Here is a 19785-nt window from a genome sequence, read left to right as displayed (position 1 = left end):
AGTGGGCTCCATTTGATGGAAGCCTTTTGCAGACATAATATTGGGTGAGAACCTTATACTCTCCACATGCTGGTAATACTCCTGAATTAACAGAATGTTATTTATGTCAGTTCTGTTTTATCAGAATTACCGAGACATGTCATTTAAATTCTTCACTGAATCTCTAGAATCTTTGTTTCCTTTGTAGTTTTCTCTTTGATGTTTGTCTTTGTGTTTGCAAGAGAGCTTCTGAGAGCTGCAGAGAATCAACAGGTACTAGGATGGCTATCCACACATGTCCACTAAGATGACTATATGCCACACAGGCTCTATTTCCAAGAGTTTGTTTAAAAAAAAAAAATCACTCAACAAAGAGAAATAGCTAATATTTATTTTGCACTCACTCTGCCAGGTCTCATTCTAAGTATTTTGCCTAAAGAATATCACTTAGTCCTTTCTACCAATAGAAAAAATAAGTACTGCTGTTATACTCATTTTACAGATGGAGAAACTGAGGTAAGGCAAGGTTAATATGGAAACTGGGGTTTAGACTCAGATAGTCTGACTTCTGAGTCCCTGGTCTTAACCCCTGCACTACACTAATAGAGCACTAATTCCACACCCGGAACTGTGCTAGACACCGGGGATATGTGAACAAACAATATTTAAATTTTTTATTCAGATTAAACCTTAGAAGTGCATAGATAGCTTTCATCTGTGTATCAGTTTTTCTCAGCTGCTTGAAAGTTACCATAACAACTTAGAACATTATTGACTGTCATGGTCAGCAAATAGAATTAAACAATTTGGTATCTAATGACAATGGAACTGCTGTGTCCTTCAGCATTGAGCCATTACAATACTTTAAAATGATGTTTCTACTATGCTTTTATTAAAAAGCATACTATTCTATTAGTTGTTAGTGTGTATGTGTGAAACAAATATCAGGGTTTGTGATAAAAACATAAATATAAATATGTTAACTTACTTAATTGATAAAATAGCCATGTGTATCAGTTAGCTTTCTCCACATAACAAGTATTTACAAATTCAGTGGCATTTATTATTGCTCACAAATCCATGAGTAGCTTGGTGGTTCTTCTAGTCTTGGCTCATTAGCCTACGGTCAGCTGCAGATCAGGTAGCTGGCTCTAACAATCAGGCTGGTTTGCCTATATGTTTGGAGAGTGGCTGGCTCTAGGCTTGGGATACCTCAGCTAGAACAACAGGCTTCTCCTTTATATGATTTCTTAATATCCAGCAGGCTAGCCAGGGCTTGTTCACATGACGGCTGGGCAGGGTTCTCAGAGCAAGAGCAGGAACATGCAATACCTTTTGGAGAAGCCTAGGATCCGAACTGGCATAGTGTCACATCTGCCTCATCAATCTCACATCTGCCTCAACAGTCCCAATCTAGACTATATTTAAAGAATGGGAAAATAGGCTCCACCTGTCGATTTAAGGAGCTTTAAGGTCTCATTGCCAAAGACCATGGATAATACAAGATAAGGAATCATGGAATTCAGTTTTGGAAGCAATCTATCAAACCATGTGAAATAGATATCATCATGCCAATTTTATAGATGAAAACGTTGAGGTCCAGTGTTAAGTAACATGCCCTAAAAATCACGAAACTGATTAAGTTCAAATTACTAGCAGTAACTAGTAACTACTAAGAGGCTGAATGACAAAGTTAGACAAACTTAGGTATGCCTAATTACAAAGTCTTTTAAAAAACTACAGCTTTATAAGGTTTTCAAAGCCTTTAAGGGTAATAGTATCAAATAATCTTTTCAAAATGAAAAGTGGTATCTGAAGATGAGGGAACAGCAGAGGATAAAATTGAAACACAATAGTCCATTCATCTTCATTTACTTATAAGTATGTCTAGTTTAAGTCTAGGGACATTTCTTTAATAAGACAAAAGATAACTCTTGGTGATAACTATTGATTATTAATTTTTTCTTCTCTGCCTGCAATAGACATTAGTGGGTGGTGGGTGTTTCTCTATGGTAATATTATGCAACCTGACAGTGATCGAGTGCAACTAGAATCCTCATTTGCAAAACTTGTCACCTCATACTCTTCCAGAATATTTAGGTAAAGTGTGAGTGTATTAGTAGTAGTAATTGTAGTAGTAGAGGTAGTATTAAAAGTTATCCATTTAAATCTGAATGTATTAATTTATTAATAGCAATGTTTTATTCTACTGGTGATTTCACTATAAAAATAAGACGACGTGGGGAGGCCTTCAGCAAGGAGCCAAACATATTTGGGAAAATCTGGGTTAATAAATACTTTACTGCAACTATCAGAACATTTAACAGGCTGGTATCCATTGTGAGTCTCAGAAAGAGTGTTTTTCAGACTTACGACTTCATAATATTCATTTGTAGAATTCTCAGACAACTAACTATTTTCCATAGAACCCCTGGAAAATGTTAATGTGATTCTGATCCCTTTGAAGTTGTATTCAGAGCTAAAAATATTTGCCAAGCATCTACTATGAGACAGTCATTATCAGAACCACATCAGAACTCCATGAAATAAGCATTATTCTTAGTTCTAGTTGAGGAAACTGAAACTCGGAACAATTAGTTGGCTTGTCCAAGACCTCCTAGCTGGTATCAGAAATGAAAGTTGAACTTGATTTTATCTAGCTTCAGGTTCCGGATGATTTCTGTACATTTTGTTGAGACTAAGAAAGTTTAAATGGTCCAGGGTGGCTCCACTGGTAAGAAGAGGTACTATGTCTCATATACTTTCATATCTACCATAGCACTTAACAGGAAATAGGTTGTCTGTCAATGCCTCCTGGCCAATCTCTTTGTTTGTTGCTTAGTTATTATTATGATTATGCACATGGTGAAAAACTATGACTATAGAAAATGGTATAAGGTAAAAAGTAAAAATTATCCTTAATAGTATCAACCTCCAGAACTGTCCCCTAAAGGTAAACTACTATCAATTTGTTCTTGTTTTTCCACAACTTTAAAAGCTTTTGTGTGTGTGTGTGTGTGTGTGTGTGTGTGTGTGTGTGTGTGTATGTGTGTAGATGCTTCTGTTCTGCCCTACACAGATGGGATTACACATTCAAATTTTTCTCTCAATGATGTGTATTTGACATCTTTTTATCAGGATTTGCAGATTGCTTCATTCATTTTGTTGATGTGCCATATTTATTTAATCAATCTCTTTATGACAAATATTTAAATTAATTCTATTTTTTAAAAAAATACTTCTTTATTTTTCTTTTTTGCTGTAACAAAAAGACAGTTTGAAAAAAACCAGTTATATATATATGTCTTTGCACAGTTATGTTTTTAATAGAAAACACATAAAGGGCATTATTTTTCCCCAATGTCTCTTCTTAGGAAACATAGTGGACCATTTCTAAGAAACGTTATAGTGTCTGTAGATAAACATGTGTGTTTAAATATACATTTTTGACCAAAAAATTGGACCCTGACTTTCTGGTCTGCTCTGTTCTAACAAGGGAGCAAAAGGACTGAGACAATGGTTCTCATCAGATGCCTGTATGTCCAAAATCTACAATGGCCAAAACCAGGAGAGGGCATTTCAGCCTCCTCAGGCTGTTATCTTCCCATGGAACAGCTCTGCATAGTTTAACTTTGATGCCAAGGACACAGATGTAACCAAACTTTTGTCATTTTAAAGGTATTCCCATTTTGTTATCAGCTGGCTCTTTCAATGATGTAGACCAGGAATGGAATAATTTTATTCCACATTATTTGTGATAGCAAATCATAGGAGACAATGTAAATATCTAACAAAAGAATAATGTGTAAATAGATCTAACATATAACCCCATTCACTGGGGTACCGTGTAGGCATTAAAATGATGAAGGTCATGACAATTTACAACCCTGAAAAAGACAGAAACACAAAATTGTTACCTATGCTAACATGGCAACTGTAAAATGATGTGTGTATACACGTATAAGGCGTGGAAGAACAAAGTATTTGATGGGTTACATGTATGAATTATGCATTTTTTTAAAGTTCAAATGTTTTTTAACGCTATTTGTAAAATTTTAAATTAATAGCCTATAGGGGCTAATCTCTGTGGATGTCTAGGAAGACTGTGAGCTGTGTATGGGGATTTGTTTTAGTCTCGGGGATTGACATATTCTTTTAAAATGGCATTCTGTAAATTTGATCAAACTGTCTCCTAACTCTTAAGAATGCTGTTTTTAAGTGAGGTGACTACATGTTCCATTTTGCCTGGGACTGTTCCTTCTTGAACCTGTTGTCCCAGCACAATTGTCACTAGCACTGCTTTTCACTGTTAGACGTGTCTTTGTACAATACATTCTGTGGGCCCCCCACTGTAAGGGACATACTTACTATCCTGTTCCACCACATTTCTCTCTCATCCTGGTTTTATCCTTACCTCTAGTAAAAATCATCCCTAGATCATAACTTAACTTTCTATGGCTTAGAAAGTCTTGTACACATCAATGACTTCACTGTATGCCTAAGGTCAAAGAAGCATGTATCTGCATCATCAGTGAAATCTTAAAGACATTGTCCATTATGTTCTCTGGCAGCTCTTTCCTAGGATTTTTTGAAAATGATAAAATCTGAAAAAATTTTATCTCTGCTAATAACTAATCGTTTTGACTGTTTTAGATAATAACCATTTTGTAATTTGATGTTTTTGTTTTCTTTCTTTAGCTGCCAGAAAATTCAGTTAAGCGAGGTACTTAGTTGCAGCAAAAACTCGTAATGGGGAGTCAGATGGAATTGACTTCAAGTTCTATTCTCCATTTACTACTGTATTAGTTTCCTATAGCTTCTGTAGTAAATTGCCACAATCTCGGTGGCTAAAAATAACACACATCTATTTTCTTATAGTTCCGGAGGTAGAGTCTGAAATAAGTTTCAATGGACAAAAAAATCGATTTTTTGGGTAAGGCAACACTACCTGCAAAGGCTATAAAGGACAATACATTGCTTGCAACTTTTAGCTTCTGGTAGCTTGTCAGCACTTCTTGACTTGTGGCTATATCACTTCAATCCTTCCTTAGTTGTTACATTGCCTTTTCTTCTGGGTTAGATCTCCCTCTGCATCCTTTAGATAAGAACACTCAAAATTACATTTAGGGCTCATCCAGATAATCCAGGATAATCTCTCCATCTCAAGATCCTTAATTTAATCACATCTGCAAAGATTCTTTTTCCATAAAAGGTAGCATTCACAGGTTCCAATGATCAGGACTTAGATATTTTTGGACCATTTTTTTGGCTTATCACAATCTACCTTCTGATTCCCAAAGATTTACCTCCATCCTCCATGCAAAATATATTAATCATATTCAGACATCCTCCAAAAATTCTCAACTCATTACAGCATCAACTTAAAGTACAAAATCTCATCTAAATATCACCCCCAAACCCTCACATTTTAGCATTTAAATCAGATACTCAAAGACTCTAGGTATAAGCATCATGGGAGCAAAATTTCTTTCTATTTTTGAAGTAAAGCATTTGGCCCAGTGCCTTGTACATAGAAGGTGCCCACAAAATGTTAGCCACCATCAGAATTATGCCCTTCATCCTCTTCCCTCATTATGTGGTTCACTTTCTTTACCATTCTATGATTCTGATTTAGCTGTGTCTCTGAACGTGGATCCCTCTTGGAATAACATGAAAAAGTTGGTAAAATGAAATTATTGACTCTTTAGAAACATTGTCATAGCAGAGAGAAGACAAGGTGTAAGATGGTGAAGGCTCCGGCCGGGCGCGGTGGCTCACGCCTGTAATCCCAGCACTTTGGGAGGCCGAGGCGGGCGGATCATGAGGTCAGGAGATCGAGACCATCCTGGCTAACACGGTGAAACCCCGTCTCTACTAAAACTACAAAAAATTAGCCGGGCGTGGTGGCGGGCACCTGTAGTTCCAGCTACTCCGGAGGCTGAGGCAGGAGAATGGCGTGAACCCGGGAGGCGGAGCTTGCAGTGAGCTGAGATCAGGCCTCTGCACTCCAGCCTGGGTGACAGAGCCAGACTCCGTCTCAAAGAATTAAAAAAAAAAAAAAAAGATGAAGGCTCCACATTGTCATAGCAGACATCAGTGTAAGATGATGATGGTGGTGGTGGTGGCAGTAGTACTAGGAGTGGTAGTAGTAACTCTGACTGAGAGTGTATCTTGTAACAACAGATCTTCTAAATGTTTTACATGTGTTATCTCATTTAATCCCCATCTCACCCTTGTGAGGTGGAACTTTTATTACCCTCATGTTCAGATGAGAAAACTAGGATAGAGAAACTATACAATGAGTTAGTGGCCATATTGGCCAATTAAAACCAAGTGCACCTTGCACATGTCTCATATGGCAGTGAAATGGAGCCCTGGAGTTCATGAAATGCAATTGCAGATGAGAATCACTGCTCATTTCACCTTGGGTTTCTATTTTGTGTCACTCTGAGGGGATAAGCCTTACTCTATCTAGGATTCCTTAGACTTTTTTGCATCACCAAATCTTCCCCTTGATTTTAAGGTGTGGAATCTCCCCTACCCCAAATTTTTATTTGAAAAATTTGAAACGTTATGACAACTTGAAAAATTGGTACAATGAACACTTGTATATACATCACTCTCCCTTTAAAAATTGTTAAATTTTTTCCACCACTGTTTCTCACTCTGTATAGGCAGGTATATTTCGTTTTCACTGAATAATTTGACAGTTGCAGTTGTTAAGACACTTTTGTTTTACCCCAAAATACTTTAGTATGTGCCTCCTAAGAACAACTGCCTCCATTCTACTCATATCAGGATAAATTTCAAGATGTGTAAATTTGATGCAATAATACCTTACATACAGTGTGCATTCAAATTTCCCCCAGTTGTTCCAATAATGTCCCTTTCTAGGATTTCCTTTAAATCCAGAAGTTGATCTCTTGCATTGTCTTCAGTTTGCGACATCTCTTCTCTTTAATCTAGAACAGTTCTAAAGCCTGTGTTTTATTGTAATTTTTTTATTTCTTTTTATTTTTGCTTTTTGTTTTTCTTCAGTGAAATTTCAAAAAGTCCAGATTAGTAAAATACCTCAAGTTGTGAATTGGTCTGATGCCTTCCTCTTGATTAGATTTGGGTTAAATATATATTGGCATGAATATTGTATGTGATGTGAGAATCATTTCCTAATTGGTTATACTTAAGAAAAAGAAATGTGAAACCCTCAAAACAGAATGATCTTATATTTTAGGAAAATAATTAAAAGTTAAACCTAATCATCTTTGAATGGTCATTGACAGTTTTTGAAGCACATTTCACATATATTTTATTGTCTCCTTGTAACTGTGAGACCATTGAGGTGGATATTATTGATGATAGTCCTAGGGCAACTAAGGGATGGAAGTACGAATGTTGTGCTAAATTCCTGAAATTCCTTCCTTGGGAAGCTGAGGTTTGAATCCAGTTTCTGAGTCTTCATTTTGGATCTCAATCCTGTGTTTTTCCCACCAACCCAGTGAATATTATTACAGCATCTTGTGTAAGAAGGATAATGCAGGGTTAAGCAGGATATGTTTTAAAAAAAAATTGTGACACTCATCCTACTCAGAAGTACAACTGAATTCAGCATAAGTAAGGGCTTTCTAAAGGAAGCTTTCAAGTTATCCTGGACTCTGGTGAATCTTGGAGAGCCTACATTTATGTAGATTAGATGATAAAAGTTTGCAAAGCTCTCACGTTGTAAATGTCATAAGCACTTGCTGTGAAATAATAGTAGAGAAACAGAAAGAAACCAAGATGGATAGATTCCCACTCAATCTCCCTACAAACTTGCAGCATGTTGCATAATAAATATGGATGTTAGCAGAGACATCGTGGTATCTTTATGCTGTGCTCAGTACCCACAGAGGGATAAATGCTGGGTTCATAAAAAGTGGGTTTTAAAAAATGTATTTGTTTGTTTTTCCAGTGAATTCATTGGTAGGAAAAACTTTAAATCCACTCTGAAGATCTATAAGCACTAGATCTTGTAGGAAGGAGTTAATGTGTTCAGAAGAGTCAGTTCTTTCCCAATATACTGAGGGTTTGCTTGAAGATTTATCTTGTGAAATAGATTTCAAAAGTGGAAAAGCAGTGCCTTAATTGACTGAGATCTAGAACAAATGGATTTCGTGTGATTTTGATAAAAGTTTTATATCAGAGTGGCCTTTAAGAAATTCTAACAGGAGAAGGGGTTGTCTCCCTCTTTGATTTTCCCAACTTGGCAGAAAGAGGTCACAGAGGGCTGGTTAGGCATTTGAAACTCAGCATTTGTGTTTATAGACATTCATATGAAAAAGTAGCCAGGAAAAGAGATATAGAAACCAACGCATGTTAAATGAGACCTGTTCTGGGGGATATCTGAGATGCAGGTTCTTTCCTTCTGCTAACCAGCTGTGTGGCTTTGAGGAGTCTCCATTTTATGAGTTCCTCTACTGTATTAACATAGAGACTAATAATGTCCACTATGTGTATTTGACAGCGCTGTTTAGAGATAATCAAATGAGAGCATGCATGTGAACTTGCCCCACAAGCTTCTAAAGTAGTTCACAAATGTAAGGCAAATGGATAATTTTAGAGCTTTTGACTTGGAAGTATACTTCCTTTAATTTAAAAATCCATCTTGGTCCTTGTTTCCTATCTTAGTGGAGTCAGTTTGGAAGGAAAAAAGTATAGTTTAGCTGTAAAATGGTGTATGGTGCCATGTTTGATCACACGTGCTCTGGAAGCCAAAGGACTTCAGTTAAGCTCTTGCCTGTGTAATTTAGCACTTGTTACCATAAATGGGTTATATAACCTCTTTAAGCCTCAATTTGTTCATCTGTACAAGGGTTGCAATTGCTACCTTTTAGGGGTTTTGTGAGAATTGTGGTGAGGTGATACATGCGTAACCAGCATAAAATGAAACTTTCCTTCTTGCCTCTACTGTTCCTTTAATTTCTATCCTCTTGATCATTCTCTTCTAGTCTCTGAATGCAAATTAGTAAGCCCCATAATGTTGTACTTACCCCTAGATAATAGATTGTCCTAATATTATTTTAAGTTACAAACTCAGTTAATTTAAACCAAAATAAAAATTAAAAATGATCATTTAAATGTCTAGTTTAAGAGATTTTAAAAACCCTGAATTTCATTTATTATTTAACTGTTCTCCCCTTCCCTTTGTTTCAGGCTCAAAGGGAAAGAGGATTTAGTAAGTGGCTTGATTTCTCTTCTCTGCCTTCCATTCCACCCCACCCCGAGGTGAGCATGACTGGGTGGCAGCTGCTCAGGAGGTAGAATTAATAGGATGAGAGGATTCAGGTCTCTTTCTCCTGAGGCTTTCATGCTCTCCCGCCATGTGGCTACCCTGACTCTGACAGTGGATTCATTTCAGGTGGCCACTTGCTCAAAATCTAAGTGTCTACGCTACAGTTTTGTGTTGCTGGAGTCCTTCTGTTCTACGAAGGAATCTTATGGGACAGTGAAATAGGACTCTAGATGCTTGCTCCTTGAAAATCTCTTCCCCTCTAGTGACCGCATTTGACCTATAGGAAATAGTTTCCCATCCCTTATTGACAAACTCTGGGAGTGCAGGCTCACCCCAACATCGAAACATCACCCAACTGCATCTCCAAACAACAGGTTAACCTGGTTCTTTTTCCAAGACACTCTGCCTCCCAACTCCAGGGGTCATGTAATAAACTTTCTCCTTTCCTTGGGAAGGTGACAAGACAGGTACCTCTTGACCTTTTTACTTTCAAAGTGGGCAAGGACACGTTGACTCACAGAACATGTGTCAGCCAAGCTTTATATGGTAACTTAACCCCTTAATTCCAAAAAAAGTTATATGGTAACTTTTTAACTCTACATTCATTTAACCAAGAACCTTGTCAGAATTTCAGTTTTACCATCCTGCTAGATGAGTTCATCATTTAACAAATACCTGATGTGTAATAAATGTCAAGCAAATGATAGCTGTGTTACAATGAAATGAGAATGGATTATAATTCATTTCAATAAATGTTTATTAAATTCTTACCATGGGCAATGTGAGAATGTAAAATGGGTAAGACACTGACCCCACCTGTTGGAACCTCATGGTCTAGCAGTAGAGAAGGTAAAGTGATGTCTTTAATATGAAGTAGAAAACAGTAAATAATATAGTAGAGGCTGGGATATTAGAGAAGGGAGAGTTTGGAGATTGCAAGAGTTCCTCGCCTTAAACAGTTCTGGATCTGCTACCAGATTATCCTCCTTTTAAATGAAAATATTCTCTGTTCTTCATGCATCTGTCTGCCTTGTCAGTTCATATCCTTGACTAAATGATCACAGCTATTGTTATTAATGGGCCACCTAAATGACTCATGGGCCAGATCTTTATAATTGGATTTTAAATCAGGAAAGCTATTCTACAGTGTAGAGATCTTCAGTTGGATTGGTTTATGATAAATTTCGTATCTGTGGAATGAAGTGCCATTCATCATCAGTTTTCTCCTCATTGAGCTATTTGTTGAGTTCATGTTTCTGTGTCTGTGTAAGAAAACATGGCGGAAGATACAACTGTAAAAGGAGATTGTTATGAACCATCGGGGGTCATTAGGGCTTTTGTGACCTGCAGGATGATGTGGTTAAGAGTGTTACTTTAACCTGACGTTAGAAGAATGGAAGCAGAGAGACTGGACACCAACAATTCAGGAAGGAGACTTTTGCTCTTTCAGAACAGGATGTTGGAGATCTGAATTAGGAAAGAGGCCATGAGAATGCAAAGCAAGGGACAGGTGGAATGGAGAATGGAAATAAAAACTTCAAGAAATCGGGATAGAAGAAAATGTGGTCTACAGTGGAGGCAGAAGTTGTTGGGTAAAGCTGAGTGTAAAATTATGATTTTACTTTTGGGTATGCAAAGTTTGAGGCCCTGAGGAACTCTTCCTGTAGTAGACAGTTGAGAATGGAAATGGAGAACTAAAGTCCATGACAGAACTCAGTGCTAAAGATGTGAATGAAGAAGTTATTATCTCCAAACATGATCCCAAAGACCAGCAGTGGAAAAATTACCTATGCAGTTTATTCGCTTGAATTAACCAGGTCCCAACTCTCTTTTCCTAATAATTTTAATCACAAATACACAGGAATTAGACGTATTGATGGTTTATGCAACCAATACTTATTTTGTAGATAACCTGATCATATAAATAAATCATATCTAAGCTCTATGATAGTCAATAAGACTAATTTTGGAAATACTGCATTAAAGATATCAAGTACTCAAACTTTAGGTTTTGTGAAAATAAACAAAAACCACCCAAATGAGAATAAGCAAATGCTATTCATTCAGAGCTTTCTATAGCAAAAGAGGCAACCACCATCCCTTGCATTTGGCGGAGAGACTCAAAGGCTGGCAGAGGAGTGTAAAAGCATTATAGTGAGAAAAAAGGAAGGCTTCACGTGAGTTCTGATTGAAGGCTGTTGACATGGGAAAGCTGGAGGTGGGCTAACTAGAAGCAGGGCAGCATATGTGATTGGTTAAGGGTGCATATCTAGTGTTCTTGAATTGGTCCTAAGTTGGAAGCAGGGTTAACATTTAGGAAAATTATCAGTTAATAATCAGCTTCTTGGCTGATTTGGGTTGTTTGCTACAGAGATTGTGGTTTGGTTTCCTGGTCTGGTTGCTGCAGATTGTGCATCAGAAATCTATTTTTGTACATGGTGTGGCTACTGTCCGTTTGTATATTCAGTCTCTCGTCATGAAACATGTACTACTTTTAATAATTCATTGTTCTTTCATTTGCCTTTGCCATCTTGGCCACCATTGTTCAACTCTTTCATGCACTGAATAGTTGCTTTCTGAGGCATTAAATTTGGGTTCATTTTTTGGCTAATCCTATTTTAGCCAAATTTTAGCCAATATTATATTTTAAATATTTACTATAAAATAAAATATACGTTTATACCATAAGGAATTAAAACCATACAAAAGAATATAAAATAAAAGGCAATTCCTCTTCTCCCCCTGGCAGCCCGTCAGTTCCACTAGTCACTTGGGGTTAACCATTACTAATAGTTTCTGGCATATCCTTTGGGAAGTGATCTATACATATGTAAACATATTAATTACATATTTATATTTGCATATTTATCTTCTTTAAAAAATCTACACAAATGTGATTATAAGTATTTGCTTTTTTATTGAGCTGCTCTTTAGGGTAATCTTTGGACATCTTTATATCATTAATAACTTATTCTTCAATTTTAGATTTTTGATAGATAGTCCCAAATTGCTTATATGACAAGAGTGCACCAATCTATCCTCTTGTCAAGTGTTTGAGAACGCTTTGTTCTTAACATGTTTATTGACACTAAATACTATGCCTAATTTTAATCTAGATGATAAGTACTTTAACCTGAATTTATTGTACTGTCAGTGAAATCAAGAATCTTTTCATACAGTTTATTTTGTATACGTCATATGCATTGCCATTTATATATATTATTTCCCATCATTTTTCTTTTCTGCCTTTTTTTCTTTCTTTTTTTTAATTTTTATATTTAGAGACAGGGTCTTGCTATGTTGCCCTGGCTGGACTCAAACTTCTGGGCTCAAATAATCCTTGCACCTCAACCTCATAAGTAGCAGGGACTATAAGTGTGTACTGTTGCACCCAGCTCAGCTCTCCATTTTTTTAATTAGATTAGTTTATTATTCTTTTGAAAGGATTTTTTGTGTATTAAAATAATCAACCTTTTGTTTTGTCATTTGTTCTTTGACTTTGTTTATAACCTTAACTTTTTGCCATGGAGAAGTTTTAAATTTAAAATAATTAAATGTATGAGGGTTTTTTCCCCTTGATCTGAATTTTATGTTTTAAATTAAAAGCCCTTCCTGTTTTGCTATCTATTTCCTTTTTAATCAAATTCTCCTGTTTGGTAATAGAGTTGCATAGACTATAATTGGAAGAAACTGGTGTATCTGGCATTTCTCTGTGAATTGATACACTTAGTTGTCTCAGAAGGGTTAATAAAAGCTTTTGTGTTAGAATCTCTGAATGTTCCTGTCATTTAATGATGAAAAGAAAGAAATAAGCAGCAAGACAGTTGTTAATCAGCCACTGAATGGCCTGTCTTCTCACTGAATGAACACCCTGTTAAATGCACTGTTTTTTTTTTTCTTCTGGAAATAGTATTTGATGGTTGCCACCCAATCCCAGAATTAACTGCTAATGCTCAGAAACCTGGGTGGCAAGAAAATACGAGCGAGATATGAGTCTGGATAAAATAATTCTCCTTTGGGGTGCAGTGAATACTTAAACACCACATCCAGAAATATTATGGAGTCCTGCTTGACCCAGACATAGTTAAAGGGAATGAGTAGATGGGGACAGGGTAGTCCAGTGAGTCAAGATTTGCAGAGGGGGAGTTAGGAGGGAGGAAAGATGCTGTTTAACTTGGTCCGTCCCTTTAATAGATCTTATTCTTATCAGAAAGACAGGCAGTAACTGCTGTTGTTGTTTTGCCATTACCAGTGTGACCCCAGGTCCTTCTTTATGTTCTAACCACTCATTCTGAAGTTAGTAGGAAGGCAGTCTTCTTGCCCAGCAGCATAGCTTGTTTACTGCTTGGGGTTTGTGTATAGATGTGATTCAGTCAGAGCAGGAGGGAGTTTTAGGCTTCCAAGCTTTTTAGCCCTGTATTCTGCTAGATGATAACCAATGTCAGAAGAATATCCACCTCTTTTTCTCTGAGGCGTATAGCCTCATATCTTCTTTTTCCAACAGGCATTGTTGACCTATCTAGTAATATAAAGCAATGTCAAACTCACAATCCCTTTGGAAATTACAGAACCAGTATCATGGAGTGGAAAGCAGCTCTTCCATCCTCCCTGGTGAAGATGACCTTGACTTGGTGCCTTTGGCTTTGTTGTCTACATCCTGGACATCTGTCTAAGTCTATTTGCACTACTAAAGCAATAGAAATTTATTTCTTACAGTTCTGGAGTCTGCAAAGCTCAAGATCAAGGTGCCAGAAGATTTGGTTTCTGGTGAGGTCCTGTTTGTTGGCTTATAGATGGCTCTCTTCTCTCTGTTTCCTCACATGGCAGAAGGGATGAAGGAATTCTCTGGGGCCTCTTTTATAAGGGCACTAGCTCCATTCATGATGGCTCTGCTTTCATGACCTAATCACTTCTCAAAGACCCCACCTCCAAATATCTTCACACTGGGGATTAGATTTAGACATCAGAAAATGTGAAGGACACACATACTCAAACCACTGCAGCATCCCAGGGCTCAGCTGTCTACATCCTGCATCTTTTGTCACTTTATTCTGGTTGGGGGTGATGGCTGTAGAGGCTGACTCACAGAGGCTCAGCAATATAGCCAATCCCAGAAGACTTTATTCTCTTTTTATCAAACATAATAGAGAGAAAATGAAATACTCAGTTCAAGTCCAACTTCTTTGAAAGCAAGGGGTGCTCTGTATTTATACTCCTAACAAGCATTACATCCAGTTCACAGGTAGACCATTTGGGATATGATGGATTCCATCTCAAGAAAGATTGCAATCTGAGTAGAGAACTCAACCTGTGTCCTAAACATTTCTTATATGTGACCATGACCATTGGACTGATCCTTCTGGAGAAACCCTGAATAAGTGTAAAGAAGCCTGCTGAGGAAGAGTTCCATTCTTCTTTCCATCTCCTAGGAGCCTGAAACACATATGACTTTTCCTAAGTCCATTATGTTGCCGTGTAACACCAGTAGACATTTGATGAACCAATGTTTATGTTTAAAATATTTATAAAAATAATTGCCATGGAGAATAAAAAGCATAGCTAGACTCTTCAATATTTTGTTGCTTTATTCATATAAAAGATATTTATTTAGTCCTCACGATATGCCAAGCACTATGCTGGGTGTTGGGAATGTATCCGATAATAATAATAGTAACTATGGCTAAGAAGCATTGAACTTTTACTACCAATTTCATACTGTGCTAAGTGCTTTACATATATACTTCATATAACCCTCAAATCAACCTTGTAATTAGGTGCTTTTATCATCTTTATACAAAGATAAAGAAAATGAGATCCCCAAGAACACCACTACTAATAAGAATTAAAGTTGGGATACAGCCCCGATGCAGTGGCTCACACCTGTAATGCTAGCACACTGGGAGACCAAGGTAGGTGGATCACTTAAGGTCAGGGGTTCAAGATCAGCCTGGCCAACATGGTGAAACCCTGTCTCTACTAAAAATACAAAAAAAAAAAAAAAAAAAAAAATAGCTGGACATGGTGGCATGTGCCTGTAGTTCCAGCTACTTGGGAGGCTGAGGCGGGAGAATTACTGGAACCCAGGAGGCAGAGATTTGCAGTAAGCCGAGATCACACCATTGCTCTCCAGCCTGGGCAACAGAGCAAGACTCCATCTCAAAATAAAATAAAATAACAAATAAAGCTGATATGCAAACTCAGTGTACTTTCTACTTTTTAATTGCTTACTGTTGTCTCTGCAAGAGGCAGAAACAAGTCTCTGTCCTCATGGAGCTTGTACTCTGAATAGAGAACACTTTACTACACCAAACTCCTTTAATGAATCCCAAGAGAAATATGAAGTGTCCTCCAGAAACGGCTTCTCATCTCTCAGCATGTTTTAGGCTGGTTGCACATACTCAGTGGAATCACTTGGTTGATGTGGACTCCCTTTATTTTCTTCAATTACATTAATTTCTTCTATCTCCTGTGTTTTTCTCATGCCCCTTTCCTAGAATTCATTGCCTTGTCCTTCTACTCCTCTGTCTTCTCTCTTCCCTTTCACACCTGTTTATTTTTTTTCTTTCCCATCTAGATTCCTATAGTCCCCAAGTGCTATGCAAGACAGTTTTGAAGGGAAACATGAAAGGGAGGATACTTTCATTGCCAATGAAATGCTCTGGTGATAGAGGGCTTAGTAAGCTTAGGGTCTCTCTTTAGCATTCTCTGGTACTTAAGGGACTCAGTTTTCCAAAAGCACATCCACTGCATTCTGCTGTTGCTAATCTCATTTTTTCCATGATTAACAATCCAGATCATTATGTTTTCAGCTCACATTAATCATTAATCTTCTCTTCTGTGAGTTCGGTAACATTTGGAGTCATTTCTCTCTGTATTTATCCATCTGGGATCTTCATAAAAGATAAGTTTTCAGAAAGTCATTAGTTGCTCATGCAGAAAGTTGTGTGTTGTTCACTGCTGTAAGAGGAGTGAATGCTCTTCTTGTTTCTCAGATCCTGGGAGGGAATCTTCTCAGTCAGGCATGGGTTCCCTTTGAAATGCAGAGGGACCCCTCACTTGAGCTCCGTGGGGTCCTCAACTTGGCACAGTATTCACAGCATAAAAGATAGGGCTGCAACATAACAGCATCATAAATCACAATAAGCAGTGCTTGCTAAATACTTATAGAGCAGATGAGATTGGAAGAGAGTGTGTGGATAGTGGAAAGGGTTTTGATATTAATGAGTCAGAACAAAGACTTTGGCTTGAGTCCTGTCTCTACATCTCAATCTGTTTGACCTTGTGCAAGAAACCTCATCTCTCTGGGATCCACTTGTCTCCTCTGTGAACTGGTCCCAAAGATGTGTGCTTTCCTCTCTATATTAAAGGGTAATTTTGAGAATTTATATTCTTATCTCTGCTCTCTGCTGTCAAGTAAGTTTCATAACTTTGTTCATATCACTTAATTTTGCAATTTCTGTGGCCTCTGCCAACACTAACAGTATATATATGCAACACATAGAGAGTGAAGTTTATTGGGAAAGTTTTCAAAGCCAGTATTTCTTAATTCTCTTGTTATATAAAAAAGTCTTATAGGTATGTGTCATATTTAAGCATTTATTGGGATGGGGATATGGTCCTTAGAAAAGAGAGAGAGGATCCTCTGGAAATTCAGTTAAAAGCATCCTCCCAGGTATAATGTAATTTTAAGAGGTCACAAGGAAGGCAACTATCCTGGAGGTTCTTGGTTGTCAGCCTCTAGCAATATTTTGTTGTGAAGGTTGGAATGCATTTATTCTTTTCTTAATTCAAGTAAGATGTTTCTTTAGAGACAATATTCCAAATTGGGCATCCATTCAAAAGCCATGACAGATATCCCTGTCTATAGTCATTAACCATGAAATACTGGTATTATATCTCATTGCTGCCCAAGTGCAGGACTAAATTGCATTAATGCATCTGTTGTCTCAGAAAGGGTGAGCGGCGTAATTAAATTTTATTTCTGTAGAATTAGGAGGGGTCCAAGATGTGGAGATCAGCAGAGAAATAGGGAGTGTTTGTTCTCATTCTATCCAACTGAAAACCAGGCAACAGAATTCAGAAGTATTTTCACATATTGACAGTTCTCTCCCCCAGCACTTGGGATTTGAACAGGAGACTCCCATTTCACAGAGAATTCCTAGTGGCATTGATGGAAATTACCTGCATAACCTAACCCCCTAACCACATAGAATGCCAGACACCTGAGAGCACCTTTAATTACAATGTACCTCCCTTTGCAAAGGAGCTAATTGCATCTGTTTCCCTTTCCTTTAGGTGCCCAAGCAAGGACAGAAATAATGAAGAGACACATGTGTTAGCTGCAGCCTTTTGAACCACGCAAGAAGGAAATCAATAGTGTGGACAGGGCTGGAACCATTACCACACTTGTTGGAGTAAATGAGGAATGGGCTCGTGATTATGCTGACATTCCAGCATGAATCTGGTAGACCTGTGGTTAACCCGTTCCCTCTCCATGTGTCTCCTCCTACAAAGTTTTGTTCTTATGATACTGTGCTTTCATTCTGCCAGTATGTGTCCCAAGGGCTGTCTTTGTTCTTCCTCTGGGGGTTTAAATGTCACCTGTAGCAATGCAAATCTCAAGGAAATACCTAGAGATCTTCCTCCTGAAACAGTCTTACTGTATCTGGACTCCAATCAGATCACATCTATTCCCAATGAAATTTTTAAGGACCTCCATCAACTGAGAGTTCTCAACCTGTCCAAAAATGGCATTGAGTTTATCGATGAGCATGCCTTCAAAGGAGTGGCTGAAACCTTGCAGACTCTGGACTTGTCCGACAATCGGATTCAAAGTGTGCACAAAAATGCCTTCAATAACCTGAAGGCCAGGGCCAGAATTGCCAACAACCCCTGGCACTGCGACTGTACTCTACAGCAAGTTCTGAGGAGCATGGCATCCAATCATGAGACAGCCCACAATGTGATATGTAAAACATCCGTGTTGGATGAACATGCTGGCAGACCATTCCTCAATGCTGCCAACGATGCTGACCTTTGTAACCTCCCTAAAAAAACTACCGATTATGCCATGCTGGTCACCATGTTTGGCTGGTTCACCATGGTGATCTCATATGTGGTATATTATGTGAGGCAAAATCAGGAGGATGCCCGGAGACACCTCGAATACTTGAAATCCCTGCCAAGCAGGCAAAAGAAAGCAGATGAACCTGATGATATTAGCACTGTGGTATAGTGTCCAAACTGACTGGCATTGAGAAAGAAAGTAGTTTGCGATTGCAGTAGAAATAAGTGGTTTACTTCTCCCATCCATTGTAAACATTTAAAACTTTGTATTTCAATTTCTTTTGAATTATGCCACTGCTGAACTTTTAACAAACACTACAACATAACAAATAATTTTAGTTTAGGTGATCCACCCCTTAACTGTACCCCCGGTGGTATATTTCTGAGTAAGCTACTATCTGAACATTAGTTAGATCCATCTCACTATTTAATAATGAAATTTATTTTTTTAATTTAAAACCAAATAAAAGCTTAACTTTGAACCATGGAAAACAGAGTGACTTATTGGTCAAGAAAACAGTATAGTCATTCTACTTGCTCTAAAGAAAAACAGACAACCTTTATGAACTCAAAGAACTATCACAATGAAAAAATGTGTTATTAAGCCCTACTGTACACTGGGGAGCCATAGCTGAATTATTGGCTGAGTTAAGTATCTGTCAGACTCTAAAATACTGAACTTTACTAGGTGGTTATACACAAGTGTGGCATCCTTTAGAGGCTTAAGTCAGGATGCCTTTTGGCATTTACTCTTCAAAAATAGATATAATTAGCTATTGAATCCAAATACTTATTGTACCTTTGCGCTATGCTGGACAAAATGGAAAAGAAAAAGACAGCACATAGCCTGTCCTCAAGACTACTTTCTGGTGGACTGGGGCATGTTTGACAAATGTAGAAATGCTTATGCTAGGGAAGAAGGTCCTTGTAATCATGTAGCATCAACTGGGTGCAAGCACTGTGAGAGGCATTTTTATGTTATTATTGTGTCTTTAAACTCTCCCAACAAGAGAAGAAAGTGACAACTGCTCTATTTACATAGGGAAAAACTTCAAGTAAGAGAGGTTCATTGATTTACCAGGTAGAAAGTCTTAGAACTTAAATTTGAATCAAATCTTTCTGTCTCCAAAGACAGGTCTTCACATTAAATTCCTATGGAGTTGGTTTATAGTTATAATTTTCTTAGATTAGGTACACAGTTCTATGAGTTTTGAAAAATATATACTCCTGGGCATCTGTCATACAATCAAGATATTGTGTCCTTGTCATTGGCCAGAGATAGGAGAAAGCACATTTGGTTCTTGGAAGTAGGGAATTGTGTGGAAGTTATTGGTTTTAAGGTACCATTACAGATAATCCTTAAAACTTGGGTGGGATCTCATAAGATGATGATGTAGACAAGGAAGATAGAAGAAGCAGAGCGAGCAGAGGGATATCATATAGGGAGGTGTTTGGGATGAAGGAGTCTGTGC

At 37.6% G+C, this 19785-nt stretch overlaps 1 protein-coding gene across 11 annotated transcripts in view; it reads left to right on the top strand.

Moving 5' to 3' along the window:
* Positions 1-18805, top strand: part of LRRC3B (leucine rich repeat containing 3B) — an 89783-nt gene extending 70978 nt beyond the window's left edge. For all 11 annotated transcript variants that reach the window (XM_005545613.4, XM_005545616.4, XM_005545611.4 and 8 more), the window contains one exon: positions 17543-18805. In XM_005545613.4, coding sequence (XP_005545670.1) covers positions 17703-18482 — 780 coding nt within the window. In that variant the 5' untranslated portion in view covers positions 17543-17702 and the 3' untranslated portion in view covers positions 18483-18805. The remainder of the gene's footprint in view (positions 1-17542) is intronic.
* The last annotated feature ends 980 nt before the right edge of the window (positions 18806-19785 follow it).

Source organism: Macaca fascicularis, chromosome 2, assembly GCF_037993035.2.
Source record: "Macaca fascicularis isolate 582-1 chromosome 2, T2T-MFA8v1.1".
NCBI lineage: Eukaryota > Metazoa > Chordata > Mammalia > Primates > Cercopithecidae > Macaca > Macaca fascicularis.
This window is presented reverse-complemented; position numbering and strand designations above follow the sequence as displayed.